This window comes from Ambystoma mexicanum, chromosome 6q, assembly GCF_040938575.1.
Source record: "Ambystoma mexicanum isolate Mex_15411 chromosome 6q, UKY_AmexF1_1, whole genome shotgun sequence".
In the NCBI taxonomy this organism is placed as follows: Eukaryota; Metazoa; Chordata; class Amphibia; order Caudata; family Ambystomatidae; genus Ambystoma; species Ambystoma mexicanum.
In genome coordinates, this window is record NC_090937.1 from 355943501 (window position 1) to 355958814 (window position 15314).

General features: G+C 45.1%; 1 protein-coding gene across 1 annotated transcript in view; it reads left to right on the forward strand.

Annotated features, from left to right (window-relative positions):
• PTGR1 (prostaglandin reductase 1) overlaps positions 1-15314 on the forward strand; it is a 316150-nt gene that overhangs the window by 192991 nt on the left and 107845 nt on the right. Inside the window, exon 5 of the mRNA XM_069630845.1 lies at positions 5115-5282. Within this exon, the coding sequence (XP_069486946.1) occupies positions 5115-5282 (168 nt within the window). The remainder of the gene's footprint in view (positions 1-5114; positions 5283-15314) is intronic.

Sequence of the window (15314 nt, forward strand, 5' to 3'; positions counted from 1 at the left end):
CCTTCTCTCACCTCCCAAACCCACCCTCCAAGTGAGGATTGGTTTAGGGGTCTGAAGCAACATAGGGCACTTCCCATTTGTACTCCTCCTTTGTTCTCCTTTCAACATTTTGGCAAAAACTAGTTTTGTATCACAACTTCATAATTTTACTAGCAACTGCCAGACTAAAAATATTTTCTATTTCGGCTAATCCTGGGGAATTAGATAAGCGACCACCAAATCTGTATCATGTAGTACGGCCATGTGACACCTTTCTGCCGTTTCCATAAAAAGCACAACAGTTATGAATATGTACGTTATTAAGCATATCCCTAATTTCAATTTCCACCGGCTCCCAACTCTCACATTTGGAACATGTTCAGATCAGACAGAAACCTAGTTTAACTGGCCCTTACAGTTCCCAGAGTCACAGGAAGATGAATTTTATATCCCCAGAATCGCCTGGAAATTACATTAAAAACCGTACATAGATGAAATCCATCCGCCTTATGATGGCTGAGAAAAACGCCTAATTGATAATCCCCTTAAATAAATTGTGCATCTTCTTGTGGGTCAAATGGTCCTGCTCCTGCCATTTGTTTTCACTGGGTCAGCTTGTACCTTTATCAGTCTCCTTTGTGTTGAAAGCTTGCTCTTTGAAGTGGTGCCCTGATTTTCACACACATTAGTCATTCTCCAGCCAAAGGTTGACTTTTCGTGAAGTCCATACTTTCAGATCCAGTAGGTCTGGAGAACACTGAATTTTGATGCCTTTACCAGGAAATGTTTATTGCGGTTGGTCATTAAATGGAAGATGTGACATCCAGGCTGGGAGTGGGAGTTTTCCTTGTGAAGTTTTGCCCACAGCCAGCAAAAGGGTCTGCCTGTGCTGAATTTTTTTTCATGAAGACAAAGTGCCTCTTCAAATGTCGCTGGAGTCTTGTGGGTGAAACATAATAGACATTGCTCTTTTTCCACCCACACGTTTTGTTTTCCTGAAATGTTTCTGTGAGCAGTGATATTTTGTTCACTTTTAGTATTTCAAACTGTTTTTATTTGCACACATGTGCAGGCCGTTTTTGTTTTCAATGTTTAAAAATCCTGTTTTCCATGTGAAAAGGACTTCTATTTGGGGCCTTTAAATGCACCCCACAAGCCACACTGCGTAGAATGCTTTTTGGTGCCACAAAAGGTAGGGGGAATGCAGACAAGGTGGAAGCAAACACTAAAATGTCATTCACCATTCTTGGAGAATTTAGATCTGAAAGAGGAAAGGTAGCTGGGGAAGAGCAAGTAAGTAGGGATCAAACAAGAACAGTACTAGAGCAAACCAGCACAATAGAAACAAGGTCCTGGGTCCAGGAAGCCACCTGCAAGGCAGACAAGTGTTCAGTGGTAAGTACAGCCAAATGTGCAAGTGCAAGACCCATCCCGAAGGATGAGGCAGGAGGAAGGAGGGCACAGCACCCCAACAGTCAAAAGCTGAGGAGCAATACCAAAATTGAATGGCAGGTCGGTCTGTATAAACAGGTGGGTTTTTAGCATTGTTCTGAATTTCAGTTGATTATCTTCCAATTATTGCTCAAAAGTAAGTTGTTCTGGAGGGCAGAGGATCTTAACTGTCTGACCATAATTGAAGTAAAAGTGATTTAATATAACCTTCGAACCACGGTCTGATGTAGGAAGGACTGCCTATATTCATAGCTTTTTGTAAGATGCAGAGAGCTTTGAAATCCATCCTTTCCTTACAAGGGAGGCTGTGCAGGGCATTCAAAGCTTAGTGATGTGATAAAGGGGGTTGATTCCCAAAATGGTACCAGCTCCCGTGTTCTTACAGTGTATCGATTTCCTGTCATTACATTCCTTGGGCAGGGAGCTTTCCCCTGAGTTGGCAATTGTAATGTCTGCTCCTTTTACTCACCTTAAGCATTAACACCAGCATTGAAGGTGATCATTTTGTTTAAAGGAGGCGTACAGTAGTTTTGTCCCTTTTCTTTGTAGTCTATAGCTGTGCTGTGTTGGAGATTGTCTGCTAGTTGACAGGGCCGCTTGTATAAGCAAATGTTTGGAGGGAGTGGAGCGATGATTGGCCGATTCAGAATGCCACCGCCAAATTCCTTTATGATGGATGATTTCACATGGTTTCAAGAATAATAATTTAGGTTGTATTTTGGCTGGAGGAGAGGCAGTAATGTTGCTTCTTGTAGAGTTTTCGTGTTCTATGGAGATGCTTGGTTCCTGCACACTAATAGCTTAATTAAAAAAAACAATGAACTTTTCCCTCAACTGCTTGAATTCCACCTTGGGTCACGTGGAAATAAGAAGCCATTTTATCTGAGGTGTTTTCCACCTGTATTTGCACTGATTAATTATTGGGTGAGTGCCATTAGTGCTTCAGCTTCCCACCTCTTTTCAGGTCAGGGAGCTTTGCAGAGCTAGCACTGGTTTGTTTTTGGATCAGTGTCAATGGTGTTTCAGCTCAGCATCTCTTTTCAGTTTAGTGTGCAATACAGTGTGAGCACTGGTTTGTTCTTGGATAAATGACACTGGTGTTTCAGCTCTCTGCCTCTTCAGGTTAGGGAGCTTTGCAGTGCTAGCCCTGGTTTGTTATTGGGTGAGTGTCATTTGGTGTTGAAGCTCAGCACCTTTTTTCAGTTTAGGGGGCATTACAGTGTGATCACTGTTTGTTATTGAGTGAGTGCCATTTGATGTTGGACCTCAGCACCGCGTTTCAGTTCAGGGAGCTTTGCAGTGTGAGCACTGGTTTGTTCTTGAATGAGTGTCAATGGTGTTTCAGCTCTATGCCTCTCCAGGTTAGGGAGCTTTGCAGTGCTTGCCCTGGTTTGTTATTGGGTGAGTGCCATTTGGTATTGGAGCTCAGCACCTCTTCTCAGTTTAGGGGACATTACAGTGTGAGCACTGTTTATTGGGTGAGTGCCATTGGTGTTTCAGCTCAGCACCTCTTTTCAGTTTAGGGGGCATTACAGTGTGATCACTGTTTGTTATTGGGTGAGCATCATTGGTGCTTCAGCTCTCTGCCTCGGTTTTCAGTTTAGGGGCGCATGCCGTGTGCCATTTGTTAGTTCTTATGTTTCCTGACATTGCTTGTTCTATTTGATACCAAAAAGATAGTCACCTTTATCACACTGAAATTCTATGATTCACAAAGAAGTTAGCGTGAGCTACAAGATTCTATTCCGAAAGAAGTTACCAGTGGTAACTCCATTTGCCGCCTGACTTGCATTTTCTTTCCCAGAGTAGGCCAGAGTTACTCCTGGACGTTTATGTTTGAATTTAGTAGTATCTCACCAGGAGTAAGCCCGCATTATGACCCTGAATTATTGTAAGTAATGTGTGGGCTAGTTGCCCGGTGAATGTCGCCTGACTATTGAATCCGCCTTCCATTTATATATATCTCTTCAGATTGTGCTTCCGTCTTGCTGGAAGGCGTATCGGCCTGAAAGTTTATAACTGCTGAACCCATATGCATGCATTAGAATTGGCCGAACCCCAAACCCTCTCCTGTAATGATAGGCTCACAACTTGTGTCAAGTGTTGGCAATAAAAGGCCGTAGGATTTTATTGTAGAGATGTGAGTTATGGCAAATACACAATATCGCATATCATGATGGTATCATACTTTTGGGCACCGGGTCCTGAGGTTACCCCCTCTGACCCGTGCCGCTGCCTTGTGTCCCACGACTTGTTGTGGGCACCGTACAGTGCCTTGTACTTCTTTTTGTTTTTCTCCCCTTTTTGTAGGGTGGGCGGTTTCTGTGGTAAAGAAGCAAGAAGATTTGGAAGACACTGAGTAAACAGTGAACCTCCTGTTTGCTTGGTTCCCCGTTCAGGGTCCACAAACAGATTGTGTTTACTCTGAGCATGCTGCTCTCATTTATAGGACCCAGGGAGGCCCTGGGTCTTTGTTGTGTATGTGGTGGGGCCTGCTGTTGTCGCAGCCCCCGGCCGGATAGCCGACTGTCTGGCCCCCTGGTGGGAGCAGATCTTTTGAACCTGGGCCGTGCCTGATGGTTGTTTTCCTTATGGTGCTTAGCACCTTACTGTTTGGAGGAAGAGTGAGATGAATGTTCGCACCTTACCCTTCCGTGGCTTTGTGCTGCCGAGACTGCGTGTCTCTGTAGTTGGGGGGAGGAGAGGAGCAGGCACGGGGAAGGTTGGGGCTGCCCCTCTCCCAGCTCCCGATGGTAACAGCAGTTGCCCTGCCTCGCTTGTGGGATGCCCATGCAGCATTGACCATTTCAAGTGGAAGCGTGATGATTTTTGGGTGGAATTGCGAGCTCGTTAACCTTATATTCACTCAGCAATATCATGAAAGTAATTATAGTTCTACAAGGTGCTTATGGGGCGGTTTTGTTAATCAAACTACATCAGCAATCGAGCCGCCTCTCTTCTTACATGGTCTCTGCAGAATTGGCATTAGATCTATTCTCACCTGGGCGTTTATTCAATGCCTGACGGGTTCCCAGCTGCTGCTCAAAATAGGGCTAAACTGATCAACCCATCAAAAAGCAACATCCCGTTAGGCTCTCAGTTCCAGTAACACATATGCAACATGCTAACACTTAAATGGACTGCATGTAGATTTGACTCGTGGGTATGATTCTGGACGTGTTGACTTTACTGTTGGGTGGGGAAGTACGTTTCGCTTAAACTGTGCTCTCTGTGCCTTTTGGAGCCCAGTGCATAACGAGATCTAGGTTAAGGCATCCAGGTGGGAATACAGCAAGTGTGGCTTTAGGAATAGAGCAGTTTTCCCTTGGGAAGGCGGCATTGGTTCGGTCCAGCTGGGAGTCTGTTATGTGATTTGATACTCCTGAAGAAAGAGAGCAAATTTACAGTTTACCTTTAAATAATGAATCCGGATGCTTTAACCGGATCAAAGTTCATGCAATCTAGTGCACCATTGCAAGGGGATGGGAGGGTGGGCAAAGCCGCACTGTGGACATCCGTCCTCCTTCAGCACAATGATGTGGTCAGAGCATGGTGGACCCTGATCCCGAATCCTGGCCTTTCCGAATATGTGTGTCAAACGCCTGGGATCGATCAGGCGCTCACTGGTTGTCATATGTCTGCAATCTGATAACTTTGTCTCCTCAAACCTTTTTGTTTTCCAGAATTGTGGAAAGTAATAACTCTGCCTTTCCCGTGGGTGGCTACGTGGTTTCTAACGCAGGTTGGACGACTCATTCCATTTCCGATGGCACCAGTCTGACCCCACTACTGCCCGACTGGCCAGAAAAGCTGCCAAAATCCCTGGCCCTTGGAACACTGGGCATGCCAGGGTGAGTTACAGTAAATGGGAATTCAGGGAACATGCTGCTGCTGTTTACTAATAAATGACATTGAACGAAAGGCCATATCGGTGACAGTAGTTACGTTTAGTTTCCTCTAAATCAGCGTGCCGCGTCGGCGTAGCCAGGATTGTCTAACAAGTGGGGCCAGAAGCTAATGTAGTTGAGACAACTGCAGTACAATTAACATCTGTAAATGGCCACACAGCGATGCAGGGTGGGCATTTACAGATTTTGGGTGGGCCTTTCCCGCTCAGGCCCTACCTTGTCTATGCCTCTGCGCGGCAGTCTGCCCATCATCCTTGATCCTGTGTGTGCTATTGCCTATGCTGGACACTGATACACAAGCATCATTAAAATCTGATGATAAAAGTAGAACATACTGAGACAAAAGAAGAAAACAAATATAGGTATCCCAGGGGCGTGCTGAGCAATTAGGGGCTCTAGAACTCTGACTTAGGGAATTTGGAGGTACGCTTTAAAGGTTCCACCGCTCTCCTCCCCACCCCCCGCCAATGTTGGGAACATGAAGGGGTGTGGGTTACCCAGTGAATGCGGGCACACTGGAAGCTAATGGAAAATAAGGGGAGAGGACCTCACAATGAAGAAAAGTGGATAATGTATGAACCTGCCCTTAACATGATGCCATACGTACACATGTCTGCTGGCTGCCTGCGTGCCCTAGTAGACCCAGCAGGCCTGTTACAAACATGGGCAGATGCACAAAACCCCTGATTTTTCTTCTGGAGAAAGACTATTCGATTCACAAAAAAAAGACACCTGCAGTTGCGTCGACTACCTCCTGACTTACTCGGCTCTTTCCTGGAGTACATTACGAGTAAGTCAGAGCTACCTTGAGCATTTTTTGTGTGATTCTGTTAGTCTCTCTTCACGAGTAAGCCAAGAGTTCGTCATTAAGTAAGTCATTTTTTGTGAATTAATTTGTAAGCGTGCACTTCACCTTGAGCGTCTTCCACCAAACTCATTCATGCGTAAACGGACATGTCCAACGAAAAGGAGAATGGGATTAGGGAAGAGAAATGTGCCCTGCCCACTGTTTGAATAGCAGCGCTCGGCCCGCCTTTTCTAGGCAGATAGCGTACGCGGCTGATAAGGGCAAGAAGCTTGGAAACACTAATGCTATGTGTGCATTTTTCTGCACTCCCTTCATTTTCCTGAGCAGACATCTACACTCTACATTTGAGTCTGTCAGGTGGTAACCTAAGACCACCGTCTTGGAGGACCTCTTGATGGGTTACCAGACATTTGGTGGAAAAAAATTGGTCGATCAGACAAATGGTCGAGCCAATTTGGTCGAAAACCAAATGGTCGAATTTTTATTTTTTTTATTTTCACCTTTTTTTTTTTTTTTTGGGGGGGGTCCCCCCCCAACCCCCTTTTTTTTCTAAAAACCCATTTTTGTAAAAAAACAAAACCCGAAAAATAAATATATAATTAAAAAAAAATTCGACCATTTGGTTTTCGACCAAATTGCGTCGACCAAATGTCATTCGACCAGTTTTAGGTCGACCAAATGTCTGGGCACCCTCTTGATGCTCTCTGGCCGGCCTACAGTAGGAGATTGCACATAGAGTTTAAGCATGCCTAGACATTGTAACATTGTGGCAAGCATTCACCTGCCACAACCGGTCACATAATGCAGACACTGCCAGAGTACTTTGGTTTTCTATGCCTCAGTCAAGCAAATCATCCCAAATTGAGCTGAGCAGAGATGAGAACCCTACACCAGGCTGTCGCAGGAATCCTATTTCAATGCTAGCAATGTTCATAGTCATGCAAATAGGAACTCGTTCCTCACTATCTGATCATTATATGGGCAGAAATGAATGCAGTGCATTTGTTGATAGATTTGGTTACACGGATAACGATGAGTCATAGGCGTTATAAATAATATAAACCAGTATTTATAAGAGGATATTCTATGACAGCAGATGTCTCAATTCAATTGATTCATTAGTTCATTTTCATATTTAAATACTTAAGAGGTAACCTACAGCAGTGACAGCTCATCGATAATGGGTGAGGGGGCACTGACCCGCTACAACCTGCAACCATTATGAAGGAGCTGATGAGCCAGCCCAGTGTTAACACTTGCCGCTCCCTCAGCTGTTTTTTGAAGCTGAGTGTTCCTGGGCTGTAGTAGACCGTCAAAGGGAAACACAATTTCTCTTCGCCAGTTTTTGTTCCCTGGCCCATTGGAGGTGCAGGCTGGCGAACTGCACATTTGTATGTGCGAGTGTCTGCTCTTGAGCCTTTTCACACATAGAAGAAACAGATCGGGCACTGCGTCGGAAGCGCTCTGGCTCCTGCCTGCATGTGCAAGAACTGGGAAGTGCTCTTTGTTTCCTGTTCATGCTGCGGGGAAGCCAGACGGCTTCTCTGTTGCTGCCAGCACACAGATGAGCATCAGGACCGGGCAGAGGGTAAGACTTTATTTAAGGTTTCTGTTTCTGTATGTATGCGCGTATACTTGTTTAATGACTGATTAGATGTACGAGTGTGCATGTGAAGGAGCTAGTGAATGAGGGAGTGAATGGTGTGTGAGTGAATGTGTGTGTGTGTGTGCGTGTGTGCGTGTGTGTTTGTGCTGGGCCAATCCGGGTGCTGATTTTGGCAGGAGGGGTGGGAAGAGTGGTTGGACGGAATGCATTTTCTAGCCCAGTGAAAAAATGCTGTTGCAAAAGCATTCATGATAAGTTTAATTGTGTGGCTAAAATGGCATTTTGGTGCTGCCATTTTTACTGGGCATCTCTGATAAAGCCATAAATTGGATATGCTTTCTTATAGTATCATTACTAGAATTAGTCGCAAAGCAAACATTAATACGTTCTTATATGGGAATACTGGCATGTATTGGTGCAGCAAGCATGCAAATGTGTGGGCACAACCAGTATGAAAATGTTTTTATACTGGCATATATTGTGGGCATAGACATTATGAATATGCATTGGGAAATGCTCTTTTGCGCCTTTGGTGACTTGCATCTATTGGATTTTTTTCATGAGTTCCCCTACAAAACTGATTGCAAACTGTTTGGCTTTTTAGCCAATTTGTCACTTAATGTGTGCTCTAAAACCTACCATTTTAACCCATTACTCAAAATAATTTCTCAGGGGGAGAACATGCTTTCCTCCAAGCTTCCTGTGGGTCGATGAGGCTCGCTACTCTTTGTGGTTCTGGCATATTTGTGGGAAATATATAAGCACCTCCAATTTAAAAAAAAAGAAAAAAAAAGAAAAAGGCCCACCAGCCGCTACTGGGATTTTGTGGGTTCACCAAAATCTGTAAAATGCAGTGTGCAGTGGCAACACACTGGACATATTTATGGTCTGGCAGAAGAGATGTTGTTGGAAACCACTTTTGTTTTACACACCCGAGAAGTAGCAGTTGTTCCACAATAGGTTAGAGCAGCCCATTGCCAGGACTGGGTGCCTTTGGTCTGTTGGGGAGGGGGGGGGGGCTTTTAACTGGTGTAACCTTTACAACATAGACGATATCTGACCCCCAGAAAGAAATGACTTTAACTTTTTGCCATCCCATTTTAGGTTGAACTTTTGTAGATTTGCGGCTGGCTGGTGATTAGCTTTTTTGGGGGAATTTGTGTAATTTGCTTGTGCAAAGTGTGGCAAATGCAAATGACTCATGGTGTATATGGTCATTCATAATTTCCTGGTGGTCGCAGCCATAATTTGCATCTGATGCAATCTGTTTACGGACATTGTTTTTATGTTAAATACACACACAAAACATGGCATCTTTAATTCATCGATTGGCAGAATACGAAGTCTACATTTAATGAACAGCGACATCAAATGTGAATGTTGGGGAGAGGGACTGTGTGCACAATTTCAATAAACCCTATGAAGCTTGATTGGTGGTGAACTCTTGCTCTTAGAGGTCGCTCCACTCCTCTGACCCCAGTCCCAGTAGAATTCTATTATGTGGACAGTCCAGCTTCCAATCTTCTGGCAGAGCCATGATTTGAGACCTATATATGTTGACATGCCTCTGTTGTAACACATGTCCGTCCTCTCGGATTCAAATGCATCAGTAAGGGTAGCTTATCACTTTGTGGCACCCTAATTCGCCCAAATGCCAATTCAGAAAGATAGTGCCCTCCATTTCACTAAAGCAGTATTTGCCCTATTTCCTAATGTGTATCAAACTAGGGGACTTGGTGCTTTTTTTAATAACCCGTAAAAGGCCCCTAAGCTGACATTGTCTACTGGCTTGAGTGAAAAAGAACTGTACTAGCCCCTTTGCTCAACACCCCTTATCAATGTAGCGCAACACCATATAGCAAAGCAGAACATCTATGGAGGCTATACTTGTCCACCCAACTTTCAACCGATCACCCCACCAAGCATGCTATTTCAATCCATCAGCTATTTGTATAGTGCTCTTTCACCCAAGGCATCATGGCGCTTGAAACAACCGATAACAGGACAGATGTATAAGAGTCACAGGTGAGCATGTGAAGAATAATTTATCAAAAGAGAAAGGTTTTCAAATTTTGTTTAAAGGATGTAAAGTCCTCATTTTTCCTCAACATGTCAGGCGTGAATTCCAATGCCTAGGCCCTGCTACTGCACAGCCACCCACCATTCTTTCTTATATTTGGGTATCAGTAACCATGCTGCATTTGAGTATCTCAGAGAACGAGCCGGGATATATCTGTTCAGTTTTTCTTGGCTGGCTAAGCATCCATTGCCACCTAAAGCACGGTCCATGATATACAGCACCTTATTTTACACAAGCCAGTGGAGAGATTGTCTGGCCCTAGTTACTCCTGTTCAGACAGGAATGTGTCTAAACAGACACACTGCAGCGTTTTTTAACACTTGCAGGCGCTGGATAAGAAAAGGCGGCTGCGCCAGGTAAATGACATTGCAATAGTCCAAGCTCCTGTTTACACATGCTGCCACAATTTTAGCATGAAACTTATCTGGAATAAATGGGAGGACTTTCTTTAGTTGTTTGACCTTAACAAAGCCTGCTCCATATACTGTGTTAACTTGCGCCTCCATGGACAGGCATTTCAATAGTTTAATCCCTAAATTACGCACCACTTTAGGCGGCTTAGGTAGTGGGCCTAGTGATTCTGGCCAGAGGGCATCAGTCCATCTATCGACTGCCCCTGGCGGACCTGAGCTCAAGACCTCTGTCTTCCCACCATTTAGTTTGAGCCAATTTGACGCCATCCACACCCGGACAGCTTCTAGGCAATTCTTTAGCCTATCCCTTACCTCATCCTGCTTTGTGTCTAGTCTAAACAAGATCTGTGTATTATCTGCGTATGAGAAGACCCTGAAGCCAAACAAATGAATAAGAATCAACAGAGGGCGAATATAAAGATTAAAAAGTAAAGGAGAAAGAGACGATCCCTGCGGAACTCCGCATGTGACTGAAACTGGAGATGAGCGATAAGGATGAAGGGAAACTATTTGAGAACAGGAGGTCAAAAAAGCGCAGAACCAGTCCAATGCTGCAGCAAAAACTCTTCCTCCTTTAGCCTTGCCAGCAATATTCCATGATCAATGGTATCAAAGGCAGGTGATAGGCCCAGCAAAATGAGGCCCGTCTTACCATCCTCATCCCTGATCATGGTGAGGTCGTCCAACACCGATACCAGAACGGACTCGGATCCCATGCTATCCAGGATGTTTTCATTTTACAAGGTTCTCAATTGGGGGTCACCACTGCTTTCAAAACTTTCATGAGAAAGGGCAGAAGCGAGATAGGCCAATAATTTGCCAGGATCGAGGTGTCCAGTGTTGGCTTCTTCAATAATGGTCTTAATCAGCTCCTCCTTGTTGGTTAAAGTGAAGTTGGAGAAGCACACTTCTGCCCTTTTTCCTAATGCCAACGTAGGCATACCACTTTCCACATTAGCATTATACCATCTTTAATATTCCTGCTACTTACAATTCCATTCCTGATCTCATCAATTGTAGTAATGAAGAAAGTTGAGAGCTTGTCACATAGATTGCGAGGTAGCTATCTGCAAATTACAGTCAGGTTTAGACAGTTTGCTAATGATCTCCAATAATTTATTTGGAGCATTCACTACTGCTTGGATAGAATCCTCGAAATATAAAGATTTTTCTATTTTTAAAGCCTTGTGATAGGCCGCGCGTTGCTGTTTACACGTTTCACGAAAGTGAACCTTGTATTCTTTCCTCCATTGCCGCTCTGCCTGCCGTGTTTCCAGGCGTAATGCCCGAAGCTCCGGCGTATACCTTGGGGCGCCATGAAATGGCGCCTTCGTCATAAGTGGGGCCAAATGATCTGCTACTGACTCCAGACAGTTGACCAGTCAACCTATATCCGGTGAGGGATGTTCCGGCATATACGTTTCGTCAGCCTGCTGCTGAATAAGTTTAGTAAAACCAGTGGCCGGATCAACTTTCGCCCAGTTTCGTCCCAATACAGAACATTAAGGTTGCTGTTGCAATTATGGTTTATAGGAGAATAGCCTGGCTGCATCCTGCTAGCTGTATCCCCAGCAAGTCAAACAAACAAATGAATCCCTTAGTTACTTCTCATAAGGTGATTTGTCAACTGTTTCTTCTGGCCATGCATCATCACCTTTGTACTGTACAATGCTAGCACCCAGAATGGAATGTTGTATTAGCCTGCCTCACTCTTCCTCATTTTTGTTCTCCCTTAGTAATCCATTACATTACCCCTGCCTCCCTCTTCTTCATCCCAGTACCCTGCAAGTAATCAGCTTTATTAATCTGCCTCCCTCTTACGCATCCCAGTAACCAAATAGTAATGTTATACCCCTGCCTCACGGTCACTCATTCCAGTACTCCATTAATATTCTGTTTACCCCTACTTCCTTGTTCCAGTAGTCTGTCACCCCAAGCCTCACTTTTACTCGTCCCTTAACCATAGATGCTAACCCTACCCAGCACAGTTGGCGACAGCCTGAACATTGCTTGCTGGTTTTGTGTGAGAATTCTGCAAAGTTAGCTAGACAATTTGGTGTTCACTCCAAATTACATTTAAGAATATATTTCACATTTGACAATTGGTATTTAATATATTTCCTCAAATGTGCCATTAGTTGTATTTGAATGTGCCAGTGGCACTGGAGTTGGGTAATGCCAACATAGTTTGTCAGAATAAACTGAAGGTCATGGGATGAAAAGTCAATCGTATTACATTTAAACATTTCTATATTGCAAAAATGGCACCAGAGAAATCTGTGAACAAGCCTTGAAGAGGTTGTAAGGTCCACTGTCCCTGGTGGAGCACACAGACCACCTGTCCATGCGCAAGCCTGAACTTACTTCTGCTTCTTATGTGACAGTGTACTCACTGTACGTACACAATGATATTATATCATTACCTCAATGCCCCTCTTTCTCGTTACAGTACTTTCTTATTGAAAGTGATCCCTATTCTGACAGAACCCTTTCCCAATTTTAGTTTTATAGCCCCACCCCCTCATAGCTCGGGATATTAAGCACTTGACGTGTCCTATAATACTCCTGACTTCTATGATTATCTGGCAGTCTCTGGGTTTGTTTTGTCCATAGCAAGGGCTATTGGTTTACCTGAAGGCGTCCTGTTGAGTGTCCTGGATAAGTATCTACCCTTAGCACTTTCCTTTTTGGCCCCTCACCGGTTGGGCTCTGTGAGGGATGTCCTCCACACTCCCCTTTATTTCCTTGGAGGTGGGGTTGCCTTCTCCCTGCCTCCCTCTTTCTTCTCACAGTACCCCTTTAGTAATTGGTTGAACACAGCCACCCTCTTCCTCGTTCCAGTAGCCCATTAACCCATCTCACACTTCCTCGGCCCCATACCTCATTACCCTTGGCTCACCCTCCCTCGCCCCAGTACCCCATTAACCCTGCCTTAGTCTTCCTTGTACCTGTACCCCATTAGTAATCCATTGCCTCTCCCTGCTTTACTCCCCTTCATCCCATACCCCACTAGTAATCCTCTGTTTTACCCCTGCTTCTGTCTACCTCATCACAGTATGCCATTACCCTCACCTTCACCTCATTCTTCCTCATCCCGGTAACCCATTAGTAATCCATTGCATAACTCCTGCCTTCCTCTTCGTTTTCCTGGTACCCAATTAGTAATCCATTGTATTATACCTGCCTCCCCCTTCCTCATCCAATTAATCCATTACCAGCACCACACTGTTCCTCGACCCAGTACCCCATTAGTAATCATTTGCATTACCCCTCCTCCCTTTTCCATGTCCCAGTACTCAATACACAGCCCACACTCCTCCCTATTCCAATACATGTGATAATCAACAAATGTTACCAAGATTCATATGCAAATTAGGAAACACTGACCTGGATCGGTCAGGCAGCAGTGTGAGGAAAGGAGAATCCTCCTGGTCACCCTAGTCACCCCTAGTGATAAACAGCCAGGAGAGAATAGAGTTTCCAGCTAAACCCTCTGGGGAAGAAAACCCTCTGAACCTTCTCCTTGCGTATTCGGAATCCTTCTGATGACTGGGAAGGCTGGACTGGGTGGGAAAATCTTCTTCTGTGGTTACTGCAGACTAGCAGCAAGTAGAGCTACAATATAGTAAGGAAATTAATGAATGAATTGCTGGACTAGATGCTCGAATGTATTAAACTCATGGGATGTGTATCACCCTTTGCGTCTGTCAGGGAGAGAGCGATCTGGATGTCCGGTAAGCAGAGTGTTCCAGTGCGGGGAACACAGACTGTTACATAGGTCTGCACATAGCGCTCTGATCAGGCTGGAAAGAGACTATTAGAGGGAGGTTGGCTAAGGGCGAGAGATATGGACCTGGGAACTACCCACCCAGCTCTGTGGTGGGTAGCACGGTAGACTCTGTTGGCGAGTGTCGGCTGTGCAAGTAACCGCCTCCTAATGGAGGCTCTAGGCGGGAGGAGCGTTACTCCGATTATTCGGAAGGCTCGGTAGGTTTGTGGAGAGAGCACCAGTAAGCAGCTGCTGAATCTAAAAAAGGGGGAGAGATGAGAGAGAGGTCGGGAGGCGAAATAAGGAAGCAGGGTGACGTAAGCAATGAGATCCTACTGGGAATGGTGACGCCAGTGGGAACAGGAAGCAGAGAACGGGAGAGCCTGCGGTCTAAGGAAAATTCCTGTGCAAATGAAATGAGGGATCAGATTAGGTAAGGACAGATACTATTTTAGCAATGGAAAACAAGGGCACAATACAACAAACTCACAGAGCGCTTCCTATGGAGAGTAGCAGCGCGACATAGCTCCGTTCGTGGCTCCAGATAAACTTCATCTGACTGGGGGGGGGATAGTGGGGATGGTGGGTCTGGTGGACTCGGCCTCAAGCAAGTACAGGGATTGCCTGGAGTGCTGCAGATGCTGCAAGGCGCCATCTTGGGGGAATTCCAGTATGCAGAACTAATCCGCTTCCATCTCTGCCACACTGACCATCATAGATTATGCCTCATGACAATACAGTATTCCTAATCCCTTGCACTACACCCATCTCCCTTTTCCATGTCCCCATTAGTAATCATTGTATTACCCCCATCATCGTCTTCCTCGTCCTGGTACCCCATTAGTAATCTGTTGTAGTGCACCTGCATCAATCATCCTCGTACTAGTGTCCCATTACCCAACCTCCCTTTTCCACATCCCATTGCCCCATTAGTAGTCCCCTGCATTACACCTGCCTCTTTCTTACTCCTCATAGTACTCCATTATTAATCTACTCCATTAACACTTCCTCCCTCTTCATCCCAGTAGCCCATTACCCCTTCTCGCTCTTCCTCATCCTAGAACCCCATTGCACCAACCTCACTCTTCCTACTCACAGTGCCTCCTTCCCCCACCTCACTCTTCCAAATCCCAGTAACTCTTTAACCCTGTTTTACTCTTCTGTCTGCCTCTTTCTCGTATCTGTACCCCATTTGTAATCCATTGCACTCCCCTGCTTCATTCTCCCTCGTCCCATTACCTGACTAGTAATCCCTTGCATTTTCACCTCCTCGGTCTTCCTCATTCCAGTACCCCACGA